The 25644-nt window shown below is 35.1% G+C and overlaps 1 protein-coding gene across 2 annotated transcripts in view; it reads right to left on the reverse strand.

Moving 5' to 3' along the window:
* Positions 1–302: 302 nt before the first annotated feature.
* The window catches only part of LOC132550471 (tyrosine-protein phosphatase non-receptor type 12-like), a 39500-nt gene continuing 14158 nt past the window's right edge, over positions 303–25644 (reverse strand). Inside the window, exons 7-18 of one of the 2 annotated variants that reach the window (XM_060214543.1) lie at positions 25218–25284; positions 24025–24102; positions 22377–22481; positions 21447–21468; positions 19599–20903; positions 19005–19033; positions 14763–14877; positions 14164–14207; positions 13462–13485; positions 2706–2724; positions 1381–1413; positions 303–577 (exon numbers count right to left, since the gene is read on the reverse strand). In XM_060214543.1, the coding sequence (XP_060070526.1) occupies positions 495–577; positions 1381–1413; positions 2706–2724; positions 13462–13485; positions 14164–14207; positions 14763–14877; positions 19005–19033; positions 19599–20903; positions 21447–21468; positions 22377–22481; positions 24025–24102; positions 25218–25284 (1924 nt within the window). In that variant the 3' untranslated portion in view covers positions 303–494. The remainder of the gene's footprint in view (positions 578–1380; positions 1414–2705; positions 2725–13461; positions 13486–14163; positions 14208–14762; positions 14878–19004; positions 19034–19598; positions 20904–21446; positions 21469–22376; positions 22482–24024; positions 24103–25217; positions 25285–25644) is intronic. The other variant, XM_060214550.1, reaches the window with a different exon arrangement.

Below are 25644 nucleotides of genomic sequence, written 5' to 3' on the forward strand. Positions count from 1 at the left end.
AACGCAACATATCAGTTTATGGAACGACAGACGATTACTTTATACAAAGTTCTCCATTGTGTGGATCCATATATAGTCCTGCATTCTGACTGGTTTTTTTTCTGGTATAGATGAGGAACAAATGCTGACCTCATTGTCAGAAAAACCTGGAAATGTCTTAAGTGATATTACTGCTGTATGTTGTGTGTATGATATCAATGAATTAGGGGCACTTTTACTAATATTACTGTAGTATGTTGTATGTTTTATAAACAGATAAACAACAATAATAAATATGAAAATGAACATGTAAAATACACTGCTTTTTTTTACCTTTTCCTTTTAATCTAAAATATATCAATGTAGGCAAAGCAAGGTATATTTGGTTAAATAATTCACAAACATATATATAAATATATAATTATTTTACAAATGTCATCCGTCATGGTATAATAAAATAACTTGTGGATTTGAAAGACTTTTTAATATCATACAAAGAAATACTAACATTATTTCTATTGTTTTTTAAATATTTTCTTCCAACGTGAAGGTTCTTCTCTTTTCCCCATTGGTTTCTGTCCTATTCTTTCATGGAATCCTGAAAAAAAAATTCAAATATTAAAATGTTATACTCTATCTTCAAAAACAAAGGCTATTGCTATCTATTGAAATTATAATGAAAAATAAACACAACAAAAACACTTCTGAAATTAACCAAGAATGAGTCCAAACAAGAATGCAAACATACACATATGTTCACAGTAATACCATGTTAGAAACTTACATTGGTTAATGAAACTCCCTTTTGATTGTTACGATTTCCAATCACTTGCAAAGCACTGACCCACACAACCTCACATGAAGATCCGAGGTGTGTGGTTCAATGCTCCCGATCCATTGTGATCTGTGTTTCTCATGAAGTTTTTTTTAACTGACCAGTTTGTGTTGTCTTGATTGCATCTATGGACAAGACACTTTATCTCAGTTGGTCTGGATAGCATGTGTCTCCCTTACTTTGATTGTTGAGGAAGTCATGAGTTACTACTAGGAGGTTCTACCCTCATATGATCCTGGCTGTTGCATGGGTGATAAACCCTCCAAACAAATCCAACCACCCAGAGTTTACTGAGAGTTATGTCCCATGGCAAACCCTCAAAAATATATATACAGTTTGTAAATTATGTCAAAACTGTGCCATGAACCACTATCAGATAAAGACAGGTCCCTGCATTTAACAAATTACACTATTGTGACGGACATTGAATTAGATAATCTGAAGAGCTATAGAAAAGTGAATAATGCTGCAATGAAATACAACAAAATCATCACTTACAGTATCATAGCATTTCTACCAGGAAGTAAATTGTCATTAGATAAGATGTACTGGTCATAATGACTCACCTTTGATAGAACTAGTATCTGTGTACTGATGGTCTGTAAAATATAAAAAAACAGCACTTAAAATTCTAGACACTTTTACAAGTGACTAATAATTAGTTTTGTTTTTAAATTGACACCACAATCAAAGAACACTTAGGTATACAAGATTTCTTAAGTCAAAGTTGGCACTTTAACAATAAATTTTAGAATATCTAAAAGACACTTGTAAAATTAAAAAAAAGATTAAAACTACAAGTTCTAAAACAGAAGTGAAAATTTAGGTTAATACAAAACAATGTCAAGTCCTCAAAGATAGTACCAGGATAGTGACAACAACACCACAAAGAATGCTATTGGTAACCAGCCTACATAATGACATAGATAAATTAGGACAAGACTGGCAAAACCAGACAGAAATATGAAAATGTAAATAAACATATGAACGATATGGTATCCTAAATTACCTTTGTTAAAACATATTGAGAAATTAACCTTCCATCATTGGTCTGTGTGACCACTGTCATGATATATACAAGTATTACCTAGATGTATCACCATATCTCATATATGTCATATGTAATTTACATGCTACACCATCTGTTGTCGGGTTACTTTCATGTGTCAGGTGTTGTCAGGTTTATTTGATATTTCAACCAGTTGTCAGATTTCTCTGAAGTATCAGTTTTTTTTTTCAGGTTTCTTAAATAAGTCAACCAGTTGTCAGGTTTCATTCATGCATCAGTTTGTTGTCAAGTTTCATTCATGCATCAGTTTTTTGTCAGGTTTCATTCATGCATCAGTTTGTTGTCAGGTTTCATTCATGCATCAGTTTGTTGTCAGGTATTTTTAATGTGTCACCTGATGTCAGATATCTTTATTGCGTCAACCTGTTGTCAAGTTTCTTTGATACATCAGTCTGTTGTCAGGTAACTTGAATGTGACACATGTTGTCAGATTTCTCTGATGTATCAGCCAGTTGTCAGATTTCTCTGATGTATCAGTCAGTTGTCAGATTTCTCTGATGTATCAGCCAGTTGTCAGGATTCTCTGATGTATCAGCCAGTTGTCAGATTTCTCTGATGTGTCAGTCAGTTGTCAGATTTCTCTGATGTGTCACCCTGTTGACAGGTATCTTTGATGTTGTAATCTGATATTTCATCCTTTTTAGTGTAACCTGCGATATCATCTTTCAATGCTGTGTCAGCTGATATGCTATTGATCTGTGATGTTAACACCTGTTCTCTATGTCTACTATGCATATGATGTCACACTTGCTATACATAAATATCCCCTGTTTATGTTAACTGTGATATATCTATGTTTTTCAATAAATATAAAAATCTTACCTGTGGCACTGCCTTTTATCTGTAAGATAAAAACATTAACATCTGTTAATAGGTTGGAAAGTCAAATTTCTGACAAACAGGAAGGTATTTTACACACAAATTAACATCAATTTAAATCATTAATATCTGTTAATAGGTTAGAAAGTCAAATTTCTTATAAACAGGAAGGTATTATACATGCAAGTTAGAAATTAACATCAAGATACAAATTCATCAATAAAATTCAAAATATTTCTTTTTAATTTTTGTTTCTGACTGAATGAAACACAATAAGAAAATATCTAGACTAGAAACAAAAAATCACAAGTTTGTAATTAAGTTATATAAAGGTATGTGAAAATAGGTCGTAAGAGAAATTTGAACTGATTACTAAAGATGAACATAAATTGCGTTAATTTTTCTTAAACATATTTTACAAGGACACGTTATATATCAATAACTAAGGAATATGACAATTATCAAAATTATTAATTCCTACTTAGTTCGATCTAAAAACAACATATGTACTTATGTTGTAATCATCATTTCTGAGTTCTATAGTATTTTTCATGAACTTATATGATATATAAATATATATATATATATATATATATAATAATTACAAAACTTAATTACGCAAATTAAAGGTTTGTGCAATGCATAGATAATATGAGAGTGTATTAACAGTCAGTTTGCCTCAGCTGCAAAAGTGTGTGTCTGTGAAGGTGTGTTAGGGAAGGTGTGTTAGGGAGGGTGTGTAAGTGAGGGTGGGTTAGTGAGGGGTGTGTGGGGAAGGAAGGAGGTCAATTTGTTTGTTTACATATCAAGGAATTAACCATATAAGTACCCTTAGTAGTCTGATCAATTATCATTTTTTGGAAAACCATGAAATTGAGCACCTCGAAAATATATTACTTTACAAGAATGACAAAAAATGTAGAGTTTGCAATTATATGATGTTATCTAAGTATTCGTCTACAACTTCTAATATACAGTAGTTTTGACTACGTTACTATTCCATAATAGAATCGGTTACCTTAAGTGTTCAAGACTGATCAATCTCTGTCAAGGGCTGACATTCTGTTACAAAATCACAGGTTATGGTTTCGAATTTGTAAAAAAAATTTGTTCAGCCAGTTTCACTTCCAAATTCTTTGATTTGAATAGACTTGTTTTGTGGTTGTACCTCAGAAAAATGGCATCATTTGGTGCCAAATAATATAGTACCTCAGAAAAATGGCATCATTTGGTGCCAAATAATATATAAATGTACCAGACAAATCAGAGCAGACAGCATGTGAGATTTCCTTGTTGCATGTTCAAGAATCAAATATCTGCATATATTCTGTAATATATTCAATTGAATAGAAAACCTCATATTGCTTTATCTCATATGTATATATAGTACTGTATATATATATATATATAAACATTGGAAGACATATACATGTACCTAGACTTGCTATAATTAATATGTTAACGATAAGATTATGACAGAGCATCATTTCAGTATTCAGAACAAGAGCTCACTGGTATGGTACATCTGTTATATAAAGTCATGTTTTGTGTTGCCAATGTTATACCATGTACTGTTACACTCATAACAAACCAGATTGAGTTATCTCCCTTGGAGTATGAGCACTCACTCATCCTGGATCTCATTACCCTTGTAGATTTGCTTTCATTTTTTGTATGTGTTAATCATTGCAATTAATTTACTTTGTATGAGTGAGAACAAATGATTGTTCAAAAGCTCATAATCAGTTTTGAAGAAAAATTCCCAGGATTTTATGTAACATCAGTTAATTTATTGTTCAGCACCACTTTAATCAGTAAAATTTTCTTTGGTATTTTCATATATCAAAGTTTATACAAAATGTGAATAAGGTTTAAGAAACAGATGGGAAAGCAACTTCATGCACCTGAAGTCAAAGTCATTGCCTTTTCACTTATTCTATAAAAATACATACAAAGGCGTTGATTATTTCCTAAATTTCACAGTGTCCATGAGTGGTTCCAGCGATGTGTTTACTTGAAGATATTTAAATTGGTTCAGTGAAAAAAATTCACTTCAGGGTGATCAACCCCTCTGTGACTCACTCCTTCCAGAGCCCGGTCACCTGTTTGTTTTCATGTAACATGCTGTCTGTATCTGGTTTTGGACTTAATATTGCATCTTGGCGTTTTGGAATGTGTTTGTTGATCACAAGACAAAGCCTTGGGTTAAGATTTTGAAATTTTGAAAACAAAACAAATCTAATATAAGATCGGTATATAAAATAAATGTAGAAACACAAGATGGCCACTCAGCAGCGGTATAAACATGGATACTGTTGTTGACAGTGCCACTTCTAGTACGGTCATAATTATCAGCAATTATGCAGAACGTAAACAGTCATAACTGAAAAAAGATAAGCAGCATTTTTTTTGTTTTACTTTAATAACATATTTATTCTTTATAAAAGTTGTGAAACAGATGGAAGTATTGGTAACGAAACGTTGATAAAACGGCATGAGATTAGTCCATGTTTGTACTTTTTTAAGCAAAAATAATGTGTACTATTGTAAAATTGGGTGGCATAAATGAGTGACTAGTCATTATTATATTACAATACTGTAAGACTGACACACTGACAGGTAAAAATGTCCGTTTTACTCTGAAGTTGTACCATACCCAAGAGCTGAACATAGGTAATGTAGAGGTACCAGGCCTTCCGAATGTAGTTACCTGGAATCCTCTGGACTGTAGGTAAACTACAATGCCATTTCATAACACTACCAGCAGTATTATCTATCATAACTTCAAAACAAGTTTGGTGAGTCCTACTTTTTGTTTGTTTATTTTAATATTTAAAGTTATCAAAATAAATTGGAAAAATAGATAATTATCAATAAAAAAAACTGAAAAATGAAGGAACAACATGGGTTTTGATGGCAATTTTGACAGAAAAAGAGACCAGATTTGATAGCAAAATGGACAATTATCTTTTAATTAACAAAACATATAAAATTTGGGGACAGTTAGGCTTTATATTATATATTTCAATTATATTTATGTGATATGTAGATATTTATGATGTTATATTAAGGAATTAATTGAACAAAATGTTTAATTCCTCAAAACTGTCAAAGTCTGGATCAGTAATTCCTTAGTATGTACCTACCATTGGTATATTGCTATTTTTAGGACCTTACATATGTCCTAATTATACATGGTATTATGAATCTGCCTTATGAATTCAACTTTACATTTTTATAGGGAATTTTTTGTTACAAATGCTGACAAACATCTACTTGACTAAATGCTTTTAAGCTAAAGTTAGTAGCTACTTCAAACAGAAATATTAATACAAGCAGTTTCATGGCAGATCTGTTCACTCTCCAACTCTACATCCTGGTCCATTTGTCCTGTACTTAACATTTGAACATGATGTTTAATTTCCAAAAGAAAAATTGATATTTCACATAAATCAGTGCCCATCAGATTACCAGTATAGACAATCACTTATATCAAACATCCATGGTTTTTTTTATACATATTGAGTTCATATCATAAGTAATTAAACATCTGGTTTTGATAAAGATATGTACTTGTATGAACTTCACAGAACCATAGGAAAGTGCTGACAAAAAAATAAACAGTAGACCCCAAGGAGTGGGGGAGCAGATTATAAATCCCAGGGGTTGGAGGAGCAGACTATAAATCCAGGGGGTGGGGAGCAGATTATAAATCCCAGGGGGTTGGGGAGAAGACTATAAATCCCAGGTGGTGGGGAGCAGACTATAAATCCCAGGTGGTGGGGAGCAGACTATAAATCCCAGGGGTTGGGGGAGCAGACAATAAATCCCAAGGGGTTGGGGAGCAGACTATAAATCCCAGGTGGTGGCGAGCAGACTATAAATCCCAGGGGGTTAGGGAGCAGATTATAAATCCTCAGGGTAGGTAAGCAGATTATAAATCCCAGGGGGTAGGAGGGGGGAAACATATTTTATAAAAAAAAAAAAAAAAAAAAAAAATACAGCAGTTCCTGTGGGTGAAGCAGAATTGTATTTCATGAAAAGAGCAAATTATAACTCCTAGAGAGTGAGAGGGGGTATATATTTAAATAAAGAGCAGACAATAGATTTGGAGTGGGCTAGGGGGAGTGAAATATGTTTCATGGACCATCAAATGGACCTGGAAAAATTTGTAATGAAGGAGGAAAATGGACAGGAAATAAGGAAACTGAAACACTTATGTTGTTATTACAAGTAATTAATAATCTTTAACAGTCCCAACAAGAACATATATATTACAGAGATAACAAAAATTCAACAGAGGAAATCCCAACACATTGCCCTTTAACCACAACCACATTCTCTTTTATTCTACTTTCCTTAAATAAAAATATTCTTATTGCTAATTATTTTTTTCATTTCACTTGCTTAAAAACTAAAATCCTTTGTAGAAAAGAGCAAGGCAACAATAAAATGTGATAGAGATTTAGCCAATTAGAATTCAGCACAGCAGAAATACATGTATATCAGATAGTGACCTACATCCAAAAGTAAACATATATTCATTTGCAAACGTTGACAAAATCTATACAATGTGATTAAGAAGCATGTGCTTAAGCTCTCAGTTTAAGCTACCAACATGCATTTTCAAAAAGCTAATGAAAGATCCTGCTATGTCCTATAAACATACACAACTTTTTTACTCAGCATCTTTGTGCGGTTTGGACAGAGTAAGCACGGACTTGTTGCCACCAATGATAATCTACATAAAAACAAAAATTTCCACACCTTAAATTTTACTCAGAGAGGGTATAATTATCTCATGTCCTAAGTGAGGAACAATATACAAAAAAATAATCTAAATGTTTAATTTAAAAGAACTCTTTCAGCTCAATACATTTTCATCAGATAAAAGACCAGTGTGTTACAACCAGTATAAAGATTTTTAATGAGATGTTTCCATGACAACACCATGTTACTTTCATCAGAAAAAAAACCTGTGCGAAACGTATCAGGTCTAAGGTATGACATGTAGAAGGTGGTATGGAATCAACAAAACTTTTTAAAGTGTTCTATAATTCTATGTACATGCTGTTTATCTGTCTGATGACGGAGAGTATTGACGGAGGCAGTGTCGTCATCTAAACGTCATACTAGAATCTTTATATCGGTTGTGTTAATCAGAACTTCTGTTCAATTGACATTCAACCTAAAGAAAATGTTCTGAAATAAGTTGACCAGATTGCTTTCTTTTCTAAGAAAGCCCACGGCTGTTTAATCTACATTTATAAAAATGATATTTGTTTGATTTTTATACTGAGTGTTACATGGAAGATCAGAACATAGAATATATATATTGTCATCAAAAAATAAAACAAAGCAGAATTTATCAACAAATATAATTAGTGGTCAGTGGTGCTGTGCACAAATACAGAAAGAAACTAGTAAAGAATAGGGATACTTGGCAGTTTAACGTGCTTTTCAGCTGAAGTGAACACTTAATGAAATAAGAAAAAATCGGTAACTCATTTGTGATTTACCTAGAAAACATTAATACTAGGTACCTAAATTTGTCACCAATGAAATTCTGAAATTATGAATCATTATTTTTTATACATCATATTTTTTTTTTTTTTTCATGACTGATATACTTTTGTTAAACAGAATTCAAATCCATTTGATAAGTAACACGATATTTCAATAATCAATGAAAATAATTCCCAACATTTTAACCATGATATACAGTCTGCGAATTTCTCCTTTACACATCTAGCCCAATGTAAAAAGGACATTACAATGCATTAAATTTTTTCACTCTTTCTTTTTCCCAAATTGTACAGAAACAGATGTAGCATGATGTGTATATATGGTTGGAATTTTTTGAGACACCAAAAACTAAACAACAGATGAAATAACATGTGAATTATTGTTTGTCAATCAATGATTAGAGCAGGACTTCCTGTTACCAAAGAGAACAAACTGATGCATCAAAACACCTTGTAGACAACAACAAAATATAATAGTGCTCCGATAATTTGAGGATTGGGATAGGGAGTTAAAGTATAAAGTAGATAACTAGATTTGAGACAGTGAAACAACTGCTGTCGGAATGAGGAAAACACCCACAACTCAATCTAAGTAGACAAGTTTGTGTTGAAAGGATATCCCAAACGGAGAAATTACTATGGTGAAATTACAGTTATTTTATAGATGGACTTCTAAATAAAGTTTAGTCTGATATAAGAATTGTGCAATGTTGTTCAGAAAATTATACTGTTCTTTGGAAAATTACACTGTTCTCCAGCGAACACATCTTTACTGTCTTTATCCCTACTGTTGATGCAAATTTCTTCTCATGTCACAAATATGTAATATTTCTGAACAATTTAAGTGTTCAAACTGGACAATGAGGATGGACTTTGGGTACTGATATACCCCGGGTATGTGTTTTTACTGTGATGTCCCATTTAATGTGAGTCACAATAATACTTTTAAACTTTCATGATTGCTTCAGAAGACATAGCAGGAGTTAAAAATAGCCTGTTGCATCCTGGGATTGATAGGTCATCAGGTGAAATTCTAGAACGATAGCCATACTTGTTTATGATAAGAATGGCTTCGTGTAACTTACAAGAAATAATATGGGACTATAAGAATTTTGTCAGCATGTAAGGGCCTTCGCTAATTTTTAACAACAGACATAGATGGAGATATTGTTAAGTAAACCATACGTAATGTCAGGCCCTACATCTGCGCATAGACAATCTTTGAAGACTTAAAAGCCAAACAAGTGTGATAATTGCTATTTTACGTTTTTTAAAAACACCATAAAATAAAGGACTATCTGTGTATAATTCATTTGCAAACTTAGATTAAATTTTTCACTGACAATCTTGATAAATTGCCCTCTGTTGTCTGCTATATATACAATTTTTTGTCACGAACAGTTACCACATCGAGAGAAAAGGTGCTCCTTATATTCAAGATCAAATTGAAAAAAAATCTCTACAAACCAACCCTGCGGCTTATACTCGGGTGAGGTTTATAGCCCAGAAAATACAGTACATGTTTTAATGTCCCTTTAGAAAGCATGACCCTGATCATCCAGATTGACCATAATTTGTCATGAAAATGACATTAGGAACATTATTGTGACCCAGATATTGAATGTTACTGACATAGTGAATTATGAGTAAAGGAACATTAATTAACATAGTACTGTCATGTTTTTATTTAAATTCATATTAATTAGACTAGGGATAATTTTACTGTAATTTTAAAATTTGTATTGGTATGACGTGATTATACATAGAAGATTACTGCCTAATTGTGTTTTCAAAATATGATACTTTAAAGGAAAAATGAAAAATAGTTTGTGGTACATTAACTGGCTCTCACACCTTGTATACTAAAAGTCAGTAGACAAGACATGCCTGAAGAAAATGCAATTAGATGTTATAAAAATGATTACCTAATAAGGCCAAACATACACTATGTTTAAGCAGTGTTATGCATCATCTCTAAATCAACAATGGTAAAGCTTAATGGTTTTATCAACCATGGAATCTTAAACTAGATGATTATTTAACTGAGTATCCCAGAGAACTATAGTAACCCACAATACTATTTATATACCAGGGTATCCCAGAGAACTACAGTAACCCACAATACTATTTATATACCAGGGTATCCCAGAGAACTACAGTAACCCACATTACTATTTATATACCAGGGTATCCCAGAGAACTACAGTAACCCACAGTACTATTTATATACCAGGGTATCCCAGAGAACTACAGTAACCCACAATACTATTTATATACCAGGGTATCCCAGAGAACTACAGTAACCCACAATACTATTTATATACCAGGGTATCCCAGAGAACTACAGTAACCCACAGTACTATTTATATACCAGGGTATCCCAGAGAACTACAGTAACCCACAATACTATTTATATACCAGGGTATCCCAGAGAACTACAGTAACCCACAATACTATTTATATACCAGGGTATCCCAGAGAACTACAGTAACCCACAATACTATTTATATACCAGGGTATCCCAGAGAACTACAGTAACCCACAGTACTATTTATATACCAGGGTATCCCAGAGAACTACAGTAACCCACAGTACTATTTATATACCAGGGTATCCCAGAGAACTACAGTAACCCACAGTACTATCTATATACCAGGGTATCCCAGAGAACTACAGTAACCCACAGTACTATTTATATACCAGGGTATCCCAGAGAACTACAGTAACCCACAGTACTATTTATATACCAGGGTATCCCAGAGAACTACAGTAACCCACAGTACTATTTATATACCAGGGTATCCCAAAGAACAACAGTAACCCACAGTAGTATTTATATACCAGGGTATCCCAGAGAACTACAGTAACCCACAGTACTATTTATATACCAGGGTATCCCAGAGAACTACAGTAACCCACAATACTATTTATATACCAGGGTATCCCGGAGAATTACAGTAACCCACAGTACTATTTATATACCAGGGTATCCCGGAGAATTACAGTAACCCACAGTACTATTTATATACCAGGGTATCCCAGAGAACTACACTACACAGTACTATTTATATACCAGGGTATCCCAGAGAACTATAGTAACCCACAGTACTATTTATATATCAGAGTATCCCAGAGAACTACATTAACCCACAGTACTATTTATCTACCAGTTTATCCCGGAGAATTACAGTAACCCACAGTACTATTTATATACCAGGGTATCCCAGAGAACAACAGTAACCCACAGTACTATTTATATACCAGGGTATCCCGGAGCGCTACAGTAACCCACAGTAGTATTTATATACCAGGGTATCCCAGAGAGCTACACTACACAGTACTATTTATATACCAGGGTATCCCAGAGAACTATAGTAACCCACAGTACTATTTATATACCAGGATATCCCGGAGCGCTACAGTAACCCACAGTAGTATTTATATATCAGGGTATCCCAGAGAACTATAGTAACCCACAATACTATTTATATACCAGAGTATCCCAGAGAACTACAGTAACCCACAGTACTATTTATATACCAGGGTATCCCAGAGAACTACAGTAACCACAGTACTATTTATATACCTTGGTTCCAGAGAAAGGTCACCATTAAAGTGCCCAACCACAAGGGTTTTTCAGAGACTCCACAGTTTCCTATCCCAACAAAACCCTGCCTCTTCCATTCAGACCCAAGATTTATTATTGATTTTCTGTAACTTTTTTAACATTATTATTATAAATTTCTAGAAGACCAGACCTTCTGGGGATATAATATACCTGGGTTTCTTAGGGTATTCTAGTCTAAACAGGGTTCCTATGGGTATTCTAGTGTAAACCAGAGTTTCTGAAGGTATCCAGGTGTATACCACAGTTTCTGAGGCTATTCATTTATATACCTAGGTTTTTAAGGATGTTCTAGTTTAGACCTGGGTTTCTAAACAGGTTTTCTGTGGGTATTCTAGTGTAAACAGGGTTTCTGTGGGTATTGTAGTATATGCCAGGGTTTCTGTGGGTATTCTAGTGTAAACAGGTTTTCTGTGGGTATTCTTGTGTAAACAGGGTTTCTGTGGGTATTGTAGTGTAAACAGGGTTTCTGTGGGTATTGTAGTGTAAACAGGGTTTCTGTGGGTATTCTTGTGTAAACAGGGTTTCTTTGGGTATTCTAGTGAAAACAGGGTTTCTGTGGGTATTCTAGTGTAAACAGGGTTTCTGTGGGAATTGTAGTATATATCTGGGTTTCTGTGGGTATTCTAGTGTAAACAGGGTTTCTGTGGGTATTCTAGTATATATCTGGGTTTCTATGGGTATTCTAGTGTAAACATGGTTTCAGTGGGTATTGTAGTATATATCTGGGTTTCTGTGTGTATTGTAGTGTAAACAGGGTTTCTGTGGGTATTCTAGTGTAAACAGAGTTTCAGTGGGTATTGTAGTATATATCTGGGTTTCTGTGTGTATTGTAGTGTAAACAGGGTTTCTGTGGGTATTCTAGTGTAAACAGGGTTTCAGTGGGTATTGTAGTATATATCTGGGTTTCTGTGTGTATTGTAGTGTAAACAGGGTTTCTGTGGGTATTCTAGTGTAAACAGGGTTTCAGTGGGTATTGTAGTATATATCTGGGTTTCTGTGTGTATTGTAGTGTAAACAGGGTTTCTGTGGGTATTCTAGTGTAAACAGGGTTTCAGTGGGTATTGTAGTATATATCTGGGTTTCTGTGTGTATTGTAGTATAAACAGGGTTTCTGTGGGTATTCTAGTGTAAACAGGGTTTATGTGGCTATACTAGTATACCAGGGTTTCTGTTGGTATTGTAGTGTATACTGGTATCTAGCAACGTATTCATGCATGCACACAAGGAATATCATCTTAATCATGCTTCAGTCAGCCATAAGCTTTTAGTTCCTTGGGATTTTGTATATCAAATGCTTATTACTTCTTCGATAAATGATATTTTCAAATGAGTTCATTTTTACTGGTTTTAGTAATAAATGTATTGTGGTCAAAATATTGTTATATCTACCTAGTGTTTACATGAGAATGCCATTCCTGAAATACTGACTAATTATCTATACTGTAATTAAATACTATATACTATAACAAGTATACATTAATGGACTGTCTGTGACATGGACAGTTTTATGTTGTTGTTTTGTGTAACCATGCTTGACTATGAAATGGTCATACAAGAAAGCTACAAGCATAGTCATTGTAATGCTGCGATAAAATGTTGTCCTCACCAAGTTGTTAAAATAGTCCAATTGCTAAATTGATAAGTTAGAGAAAGTTACTTATTTATCAAAAGGTCATCCTCGATACTCCAGGGGCTACGATCACTTTTGCCCATCGCACCCTTGGGACATTTCACAGCAAAATCAAAGGCTCCTTGTGAGAAACCTTTTGGAAAAAACTACATGTAGTTTGATCCTTTGCTGTACATCAAAAAATCTCAAGGTCATATAACAGTTTGTTTTACTAGCTTTAAAGTTGGGTGTCCCTCCTTGTTTTTGATCTCCTGGAACCTTTTCTGTGCCTTCAATTTTACCATAACATGTTCCAGGGGTTGAGAGAGCTATAGCGAGCATAATCCCTGAAGTATCGAGGATTAACCAACATGTTTTCACTAACGAATAAATAATAAACAAATCCCACACTATTCAATATGAGTGTAAATTTCTTCATATATTGAAAAAAAAAATGTTAAAAATCTCAAATACACTTCAAGTTTTCACTCTGTAAGGAAGATTTGATTACATACATAGACTTAAATAAAACTGGTATATATCACTATTTGTCTTGAGCTTTTTACAGACACCTGTCTTTATGACCTAAAAATCCTCCATATACATGTGCAAAGTTAGTGTTCTCAGGTGAAATGTTACTGGTTACATGCAGTGTTAAAGTGGGTGGTGTTACTTATCTATATATACATAAACACATACCTTGGTGAATAAACCTTTAAATGGCTTCTGATCAGTTGTTGAACCTAAGCCAACAAAATAGAAATAACATTAACAGAATGAAAATAGGAAATAGATCCATCAATTCAATTACCTCACCTAAAAATTCCTTTCCCCCTAAGTCCTAGGATACTTTACACTGGCCTACAGACCAAAAATTTCAACGAAACAATTGTTACTGATTTTTAAGGTTGTTTTTCCCGATGGAAAATTAATGTAAGTAATGTTACAGTAGAAATAAAAAGACTCATTATCTGACAAATTTCTATATATAGTAACAGTGCTTTTAACCCTGGAAACCCAAAACTCATTCTTGTTTCAAAAAATTGTACCCTTGTAAAAATTTGATAAATTTCAATCAACATATCTATGGAAGATGACGTTGACAAAACGTTCTTTAGCAATCAACATATCTATGGAAGCTGACGTTGACAAAACATTCTTTAGCAATCAACATATCTATGGAAGCTGACGTTGACAAAACGTTCTTTAGCAATCAACATATCTATGGAAGCTGACATTGACAAAACATTCTTTAGCAATCAACATATCTATGGTATGAAAATGACAGAGTCACATACCTTTATTCAGTGTTGAATGGAAAGTGTCTGTTTGCCCTGTTCCTGGTCCTCTAGGTGGGGGTTCATGTGGTGAATCATTATAGCCTCGATATGGAATTTCTGGAGGGGCAGTACCCTGTGATCAATGATCAGATTCATATTATAAGCACTTTGTTTAATTGAGGACCTAAAAACATACAACTGTCGTTGATAACAAGGGCCTACAAATGTGTAATAACTGTTACTGATGTCGAGGGCCTACAAATGTACAGTAACGGTCATTGATGACAAGGCCCTACAAATGTATAATAACTGTTACTGATGACAAGGACCTACAAATGCAGAGTAACTGTCAATGATGACAAGGACCTACAAATGTACAGTAACTGTCATTGATGACGGGGGCCTACAAATGTACAGTAACTGTCATTGATGTTGAGGGCCTACAAATGTATAATAACTGTCATTGATGACAAGGACCTACAAATGTACAGTAACTGTCATTGATGACGGGGGGCCTACAAATGTATAGTAAATTTCATTGATGACAAGGACCTACAAATGTACAGTAACTGTCATTGATGACGGGGGCCTACAAATGTACAGTAACTGTCATTGATGACGGGGGCCTACAAATGTATAGTAACTGTCATTGATGACATGGACCTACAAATGTACGGTAACTGTCATTGATGACTGGGTCCTACAAATGTACAGTAACTGTCATTGATGACAAGGGCCTACAAATGTATAATAACTGTCACTGATGACGGGGGTATAGTAACTCTCATTGATGACAAGGACCTACAAATGTTCAGTAACTGTCATTGATGACGGGGGCCTACAAATGTACAGTAACTGTCATTGATGACGGGGGGCCTACAAATGTACAGTAACTGTCATTGATGACAAGGGCCTACAAATGTATAATAACTGTCATTGATGACAAGGACCTACAAATGTACAGTAACTGTCATTGATGTTGAGGGCCTACAAATGTATAATAACTGTCACTGATGTTGAGGGCCTACAAATGTATAATAACTGTCATTGATGACAAGGGCTACAAATGTACAGAAACTGTCATTGATGACAAGGGCCTACAAATGTATGATAACTGTCATTGATGACTTGGGCCTACAAATGTATAGTAACTCTCATTGATGACAAGGACCTACAAATGTACAGTAACTGTCATTGATGACGGGGGCCTACAAATGTACAGTAACTGTCATTGATGACGGGGGCCTACAAATGTATAGTAACTGTTGTTGATGACAAGGACCTACAAATTTACAGTAACGGTCATTGATGACAAGGACCTACAAATGTAAAGTAACTGTCATTGATGAAGGGGACCTACAAATGTACAGTAACTGTCATTGATGTCGAGGGCCTACAAATGTATAGTAACTGTCATTGATGACAAGGACCTACAAATGTACAGTAACTGTCATTGATGACGGGGGCCTACAAATGTACAGTAACTGTCATTGATGACGGGGGCCTACAAATGTATAGTAACTGTTGTTGATGACAAGGACCTACAAATGTACAGTAACGGTCATTGATGACAAGGACCTACAAATGTACAGTAACAGTCATTGATGACGGGGGCCTACAAATGTACAGTAACTGTGATTGATGACAAGGCCCTACAAATGTATAATAACTGTTACTGATGTCGAGGGCCTACAAATGTATAGTAACTGTTGTTTATGACAAGGACCTACAAATGTACAGTAAATTTCATTGATGACAAGGACCTACAAATGTGTAATAACTGTTACTGATGTCGCGGCCTACAAATGTACAGTAACGGTCATTGATGACAAGGACCTACAAAAGTACAGTAACGGTCATTGATGACAAGGACCTACAAATGTACAGTAACGGTCATTGATGACAAGGACCTACAAATGTACAGTAACTGTCATTGATGACAAGGGCGTACAAATGTACAGTAACTGTCATTGATGACAAGGCCCTACAAATGTATAATAACTGTTACTGATGTCGAGGGCCTACAAATGTACAGTAACGATCATTGATGACAAGGCCCTACAAATGTATAATAACTGTTACTGATGTCGAGGGCCTACAAATGTACAGTAACTGTCATTGATGACAAGGCTCTACAAATGTACAGTAACGGTCATTGATGACTGGGGCCTACAAATGTACAGTAACTGTCATTGATGACAAGGACCTACAAATGTATAATAACTGTCATTGATGACGGGGGCCTACAAATGTATAGTAACTCTCATTGATGACAAGGACCTACAAATGTACAGTAACTGTCATTGATGACTGGGGCCTACAAATGTACAGTAACTGTCATTGATGACAAGGGCCCAAAATGTATAATAACTGTCACTGATGTTGAGGGCCTACAAATGTATAATAACTGTCATTGATGACAAGGGCCTACAAATGTATGATAACTGTCATTGATGACGGGGGCCTACAAATGTATAGTAACTCTCATTGATGACAAGGACCTACAAATGTACAGTAACTGTCATTCATGATGGGGGCCTACAAATGTACAGTAACTGTCATTGATGACAGGGGCCTACAAATGTATAGTAACTGTTGTTGATGACAAGGACCTACAAATTTACAGTAACGGTCATTGATGACAAGGACCTACAAATGTACAGTAACTGTCATTGATGACGGGGGCCTACAAATGTACAGTAACTGTCATTGATGTCGAGGACCTACAAATGTACAGTAACGGTCATTGGTGACAAGGACCTACAAATGTACAGTAACTGTCATTGATGACGGGGGCCTACAAATGTACAGTAACTGTCATTGATGACGGGGGGCTACAAATGTATAGTAACTATCATTGATGACAAGGATCTACAAATGTACAGTAACTGTCATTGATGGCAGGGGCCTATAAATGTATAGTAACTGTTGTTGATGACAAGGACCTACAAATGTACAGTAAATTTCATTGATGACAAGGACCTACAAATGTACAGTAACTGTCATTGATGACGGGGGGCTACAAATGTATAGTAACTGTCATTGATGACAAGGATCTACAAATGTACAGAAACTGTCATTGATGGCAGGGGCCTACAAATGTATAGTAACTGTTGTTGATGACAAGGCCCTACAAATGTATAGTAACTGTCATTGATGACAAGGACCTACAAATGTACAGTAAATTTCATTGATGACAAGGACCTACAAATGTGTAGTAACTGTTACTGATGTTGAGGGCCTACAAATGTACAGTAACGGTCATTGATGACAAGGACCTACAAATGTACAGTAACTGTCATTGATGACAAGGACCTACAAATGTACAGTAACTGTCATTGATGACAAGGGCCTACAAATGTACAGTAACGGTCATTGAGGACAAGGCCCTACAAATGTTTAATAACTGTTACTGATGTCGAGGGCCTACAAATGTATAGTAACTGTTGTTTATGACAAGGACCTACAAATGTACAGTAAATTTCATTGATGACAAGGACCTGCAAATGTGTAATAACTGTTACTGATGTCGAGGGCCTACAAATGTACAGTAACGGTCATTGATGACAAGGTCCTACAAAAGTACAGTAACGGTCATTGATGACAAGGACCTACAAATGTACAGTAACGGTCATTGATGACAAGGACCTACAAATGTACAGTAACTGTCATTGATGACAAGGGCGTACAAATGTACAGTAACTGTCATTGATGACAAGGCCCTACAAATGTATAATAACTGTTACTGATGTCGAGGGCCTACAAATGTACAGTAACTGTCATTGATGACAAGGCCCTACAAATGTATAATAACTGTTACTGATGTCGAGGGCCTACAAATGTACAGTAACTGTCATTGATGACAAGGCTCTACAAATGTACAGTAACGGTCATTGATGACGGGGGCCTACAAATGTACAGTAACTGTTGTTGATGACAAGGACTTACAAATGTACAGTAACTGTCATTGATGACAAGAGCCTACAAATGTACAGTAACTGTCATTGATGACAAGGACCTACAAATGTACAGTAACTGTCATTGATGACGGGGGCCTACAAATGTACAGTAACTGTCAATGATGGCAAGGACCTACAAATGTACAGTAACTGTCATTGATGACGGGGGCCTACAAATGTACAGTAACTCTTGTTGATGACGAGGGCCTACAGTGGCTGTGGTGATTGATGACCTTGACCTTAGTATGTTAATTCCGATACTCTTACATTATAGTATGTATAAAGACAGTTGAATACTTACAGGTGAGGAGGCAGGAGCCACATCTACACCTGTAAAATTAAAATTCATAAATAAATAGATTTTGTATTGTCATGTAACAATGGAGATTTTCTCAAGAGACTGACACAAAATAATGTCTGATGTGGAAATGTCCATTTCACGAAATACAAGGTGTCACAGGATCCGTTTTCAGTACTGCAGCAGTAGGAGTTAATGGAGTCACTGCCAGTAAATTGGATACAGGTGCCATAGGTGTTAAAGGAGATATTTGCCTGAATTATCAGTCACGTAATAAAGATGACCTGAACTTCATTTCAATTTCATATGTGATTTTTTTTATTAAGAAAAATATCCTTACACAATTGGAGTTTTTTTTTTTTTTTTTAAATTCTTTTATTTTTTGGTTTGCTCTGGCAGTGAAAATGAATTATTTCTGTAACATATATTCAGATAATTGCAGGGAAAAGGAAGTTTTGTAACCTATCAAATAAAAAACATTCAAAATTCGTCATCAGAACAAAAGTTTATTACTGGAGGTTTTTAGCTTCTCAAAGACATCCTTAAATAAGTGAAATGATTGATGATAAGAAATTTGAGAATCTCTGAGATACTTACAGGAATATAAATTGTCATCAGTCTTCGGAGCCTCCCCAATCACCACCTCAGAATAGGATCCATCTCCGCCAAGTATGTGACTTTGAAAACCGGTTTCAGGGGCATTACGAGCTTGGGAGTAGATATCCTGTTGTGGGGCAAGAACTGGTTTTGGTTGACCTTGGCTTGACCTCAGAGGAGAGGACCCTCCTTTATCTTTCTTGGTGACAGAGGACCTTTTTCCGTCTTTCTGAACAAAAGTGTAAATGTCCCCTCCCGTACTGGCTGAGGAAACGGGCCCACTTGTCTTTTGCTCTTTTGTGTGTGATGCTATAGAATATAAGTTATTGTTAGGTTCTGATACTGTTTTAGTATTTGAAACAGGTGTCCGTTCCCCACTAACCATAATCTTTGTTACATGTTTACCATTGCTGGTTGCAGGGCCTTGAGTTGCTGCTGGTGGCTTACTTGTCGCTTTCACTTGAACAGGTTGAGGAGTCAACATGGAATCCTTTGGTAGTTTTGCTGCAAGTGGCTCTTTGCTATCAGGCTTGGTCTCTGGTTTGGATGGTGCAGAGGACCATTTAGGTCCAGAACTAACAAACTTTGGACCAGAGGAAGGTGGTGTTGTGACCGCAGGTTTTAAATGTGTTTTACTGGCGACCGCATAAACAAAGCTATCAGAAGCATCCGTCACCACAGGACTGTTCATCTTTTTCTGTGCTAACACAGGACTGTTCATCTTTTTCTGTGCTAACACAGGACTGTTCATCTTTTTCTGTGCTAACACAGGACTGTCAGCTTTTTTCCCTGTATGTACAGAACTTTCTGCTGATTTCCCTACAAATACAGGGCCACTTGGCTGGCTTTTGGCTGAAGGAGAAGGTGGAGTTTGTTTTTTTGGGAGCTGTGGTGAGAATCTCCTTTCCTGGGGTGGAGTTGATTTTGATATATTGGAGCTTCCCTGGTTTTGCTCTATCACCACCAGATCCATATTTTCATAGGAAGTACTTGCCACAGCCACATTTTGATACTTGTTTTTCACAACTGGTTTAGTGTCCTTATTAACATCACCTTGAGGTGGTGTTGGCTCATGGATGGGAAGAGCAGGTTTAGCTGCAGATGGAACTGAAGGTCTTGATGGATGTTTATCATCATGTCGAATGTCACTATCAAGTTTTTCTCCTTCTTCGTTGGTACATCTGTCAACAGTGTCCCGAACACTGTTATATAAAACTTTAGTTGCTGACAAGTAACTGTAAATATCAACATCATCATCTTTGGGTGTAGAACCAGAAATAGTGCTCGCAGAATCAGTCACCATGTCTGTAATACAGAAACATGAGATATTAATTCATACTATCTTATGTGTATGTCATAATGATGTAATATAGACAATAAAAGTAATTACTTGAAGATAGCCATACAAAGCTTGAAAATTGCTAAAATAGCTAAATATTTTCTAGATTTGGCATCAGTTACATTACTATGGCCTTAACTGTTTTTTACATAAGAAAACATAAGACATGATTCGTAAAATCTATGATCCAAGTTTGAATAAAATATAACAAGGAGTTCAAAAGTCAAGAGACATTTTCAAAAAAAACAAGAACATGTGTATGCTGACCGGTCACCATGTCAACAAAACTGTTCTAAATGAGAGTGATGTTGTACTTTTCTCTGGGCACAGTGACCAGTATTTGGATCAAATATGATAAAATCTCTCCAGCAGCTTTTGAGAAACTTCTCGAAATTCTCTTAACTTTAAGATTTATATTAAAATGATGCTTTGATTTTAATAATGTTTTAAAGTGGTTTAACATCACCAAGCAAATGCTTAAAATAAAAAATATAAGTTGAAAAACTTACTTAGGCTATCCAGTGCATCTTGCTGAAAGTTGAGAAGCAAAGTAACACATGAACCATTAAATATTTCAAAAACAAGAATTCAAAATCATGATAAAATACTGACACAATCTAAGTAAGAGATGTGATATTGACACACAGAAGGCATCATCACTGGTGGTATGTGATCAGTAAATATTGACGGTACATTATTTCAATACTGTAAAATCCCTTCATTTTATGGGACTCAATTTTCATGGTTTTTTCCAAAAATACCCATTTTGTGAACATATAATTGAATGAATCTGCTTTTATTTACTTTATTAGATCATGGAATATGAATTTGTGCATAAAAAGTACCCCTGAAATCAATGTAAATAATCCACTCATAAAAATCATTCAAAATGAACATTTAAACAAACACTTTGAAGACTACCAATGGTGCAATTTTGACCTTTAACCTTAAAACCTTGACCTATGACAATGAAGTTTACAATATTATGGTGTAAATATGAACTAATTCCACTCTAAGGTTCATTACATATTTCATATGTATCAAACTTTGAATTTCAAAAGTGGTCAAGTGTGACCTTTAACCCTGACTAAAGTCCAACAAAATGTAATCAGGTGCAGAATTTCATTTTCTCATAGTATGAAGGAAGTATATGATCTCAATCTGTTGAGGGGCATTTGAGATAAACCCTGTATCATATAAATGAATTTTAAGTCAATTTAAACTTTAAATGAAACATACTTGAACACAGCTATCACTATATACCCTTTGACCTTTGATGATGATGATGATGATGATGATGATGATGATGATGATGATGATGATGATGATGATGATGATGATGATGATGATGATGATGATGATGATGATGATGAAATGTCAAGAACTACCCTGGATAGAAAGAGAGGGATTGTAAGAGCAATATTGGAGAAATAACTCACCTCTTCATCATTACCCCCATAGTTCATGTAGATGTTTTCTTCCATGATTTCCAAATGTTTCTGGAATAAATCTCTCACAGCAAGATGTGCCATCTCATACTGGTCCTGTCAACAGAACACACATTGTTAGGTAAATTAAGGAAACATCTTATCATAAGGTAAACCTTGGTTAAGTTAAGAAGACAAACATCTTATCATACAGGTAAATCTTGGTGAAAGCCTGAAGACAAACATCTTATCATACAGGTAAATCTTGGTTAAAGCATGAAGACAAACATCTTATCATACAGGTAAATCTTGGTTAAAGCATGAAGACAAACATCTTATCATACAGGTAAATTTTGCTTAAGTTAAGAAGACAAACATCTTATCGTACTGGTACATCTTATCATACAGGTAAATCTTGGTTAAAGCATGAAGACAAACATCTTATCATACAGGTAAATTTTGCTTAAGTAAAGAAGACAAACATCTTATCATACAGGTATATCTTATCATACAGGTAAATTTTGCTTAAGTTAAGAAGACAAACATCTTATCATACAGGTAAATTTTGCTTAAGTTAAGAAGACAAACATCTTATCATACAGGTAAATCTTGCTTAAGTTAAGAAGACAAACATCTTATCATACAGGTAAATTTTGGTTAAATTAAGTAGACAAACATCTTATCATACAGGTAAATTTTGGTTAAATTAAGAAGACAAACATCTGATCATACAGGTAAATCTTAAATAATGTAAATCACAGAGACAAATATATTAACATACTGGTAAATACTGGTTAGACAATTGAGTCAAACAAGTTACTATACAGCTAAATCTCAAGTAAATCAAGGATGCAAGAATCTTATACAGATCAGTCAAGGAAGCACACATTTGGTCATACAGGTAAATGTTGAGTAAATCAATAAACCAAACAGGATATCATAAAGGTAAATCATAGGTTAATCAATGATGCATATAAACATGTAAATCTTAAACAAATCAAGGGGTCAAACACCTGCTTCAACAGGTTAATCTCAGGTAAACAAAAGGGCCAACAGGTCAATCAAAAGCCAACAGGACAATCTCAGGTAAATCAAGGGCCAACAGGACAATCTCAGGTAAACCAAGGGCCAACAGGTCAATCTCAGGTAAACCAAGGGCCAACAGGACAATCTCAGGTAAATCCAGGACCAACAGGACAATCTCAGGTAAACCAAGGGCCAAGATGACAATCTCAGGTAAACCACGGGTCAACAGGTCAATCTCAGGTAAACCAAGGACCAAAGCATCATATCCTTGACTTCAAACCAATACTTGTTTACTCAGTAAATAACAGAATACATTCACGTAGATGGTTAACCTGCCCTGATATTACCATAACATTCATCTGATAACTACACAGCTTTATCTGATAACTACACAGCTTTATCAGATAACTACACAGCTTTATCTGATAACTGCACAGCTTTATCTGATAACTACACAGCTTTATCAGATAACTGCACAGCTTTATTTGATAACTACACAGCTTTATCAGATAACTGCACAGCTTTATCTGATAACTACACAGCTTTATTTGATAACTTCATAGCCTTTTTACATTGGAAACTTTGGAATCTTAATTTTAGTATACAAATAAAAACTAAATAGTGTTATACAAACCGGAGTTTGAATCATGGACTGACGTTGCTCTCTCATAATCTCCACTATGTTCTTTAAGTTGAAGTCTCTTGTCAGTCTCTGCAGAAAGCAATTTTCTCCTGTATACCATTTTAAACACTAGTTATGTCACAAATGAAATGAACACCCGTTCCAATCCCAGCTATCTTTCAATGTACCTCACTTTATCATAATTATCAAGAATGTTTCCATTATGAAAACTTTCAATCCATTCATAGCAGTATAGATTTATTCCTGTTGTCTCTCCCAAGTACGTTTAACCCAGTCTTGATAATCTCCTAAGCATACAATACCCAGTATACATACCCAAGCCTTGATAATCTCCTAAGCATACAATACCCAGTATACATACCCAAACCTTGATAATCTCCTAAGCATACAATACCCACTAAACGTACCCAAGCCTTGATAATCTCCTAAGCATACAATACCCAGTATACATACCCAAACCTTGATAATCTCCTAAGCATACAATACCCAGTAAACGTACCCAAGCCTTGATAATCTCCTAAGCATACAATACCCAGTATACATACCCAAGCCTTGATAATCTCCTCAGCATAAATACCCAGTATACATACCCAAGCCTTGATAATCTCCTAAGCATAAATACCCAGTATACATACCCAAGCCTTGATAATCTCCTAAGCATAAATACCCAGTATACATACCCAAACCTTGATAATCTCCTAAGCATATAATACCCAGTATACATACCCAAGCCTTGATAATCTCCTAAGCATAAATACCCAGTATACATACCCAAACCTTGATAATCTCCTAAGCATACAATACCCAGTATACATTCCCAAACCTTGATAATCTCCTAAGCATACAATACCCAGTAAACGTACCCAAGCCTTGATAATCTCCTAAGCATACAATACCCAGTATACATACCCAAGCCTTGATAATCCCCTAAGCATACAATACCCAGTAAACGTACCCAAGCCTTGATAATCTCCTAAGCATACAATACCCAGTAAACGTACCCAAGCCTTGATAATCTCCTAAGCATACAATACCCAGTATACGTACCCAAGCCTTGATAATCTCCTAAGCATACATTATCCTATATATCAGCACAATGCTTGAGAATCTCTAAAACATACACTACCCAGTGTACTTACTCTAACTTCAGAATCTTGCAGGCATATACTATACAGTATACTTACCCCACCTTTGAGAATCTCCCACGCATAATCAATGGCACAGACAGTTCCAGTTCGTCCACAGCCAGCGCTGTCAGGAGAGGAATTGATGTCATTTAAAACAAAAGAAAATGACAAGATACACAAAGAGTCAAAATTTTCCTGTTATGTTACTGAAACTGAATTTAAATAAAAAATGTCAATCATGCCTACAATCTGAAAATGCAGCTGATAATAGCATAATTTATGCTCTATAAAACAAACATTTTCATTGGCCATTTTTTTTATGTTATCACCCCATAATATAAAACAAGAAAGTTAAAGTGATGAATGAATTTGTATAACTGATGTATACATTATGTTTCAATATCCAGGCAAAGTAAAGCTCCAAATACAAAATTTTAACAAAGGGAAATAACTCTGTAATTGTAGACTCGAGTGCCCTGAATAT

This window comes from Ylistrum balloti, unplaced genomic scaffold (assembly GCF_031769215.1).
Source record: "Ylistrum balloti isolate Yb309-2 unplaced genomic scaffold, AGI_CSIRO_Ybal_v1 Utg369624, whole genome shotgun sequence".
NCBI classification, from domain to species: Eukaryota; Metazoa; Mollusca; class Bivalvia; order Pectinida; family Pectinidae; genus Ylistrum; species Ylistrum balloti.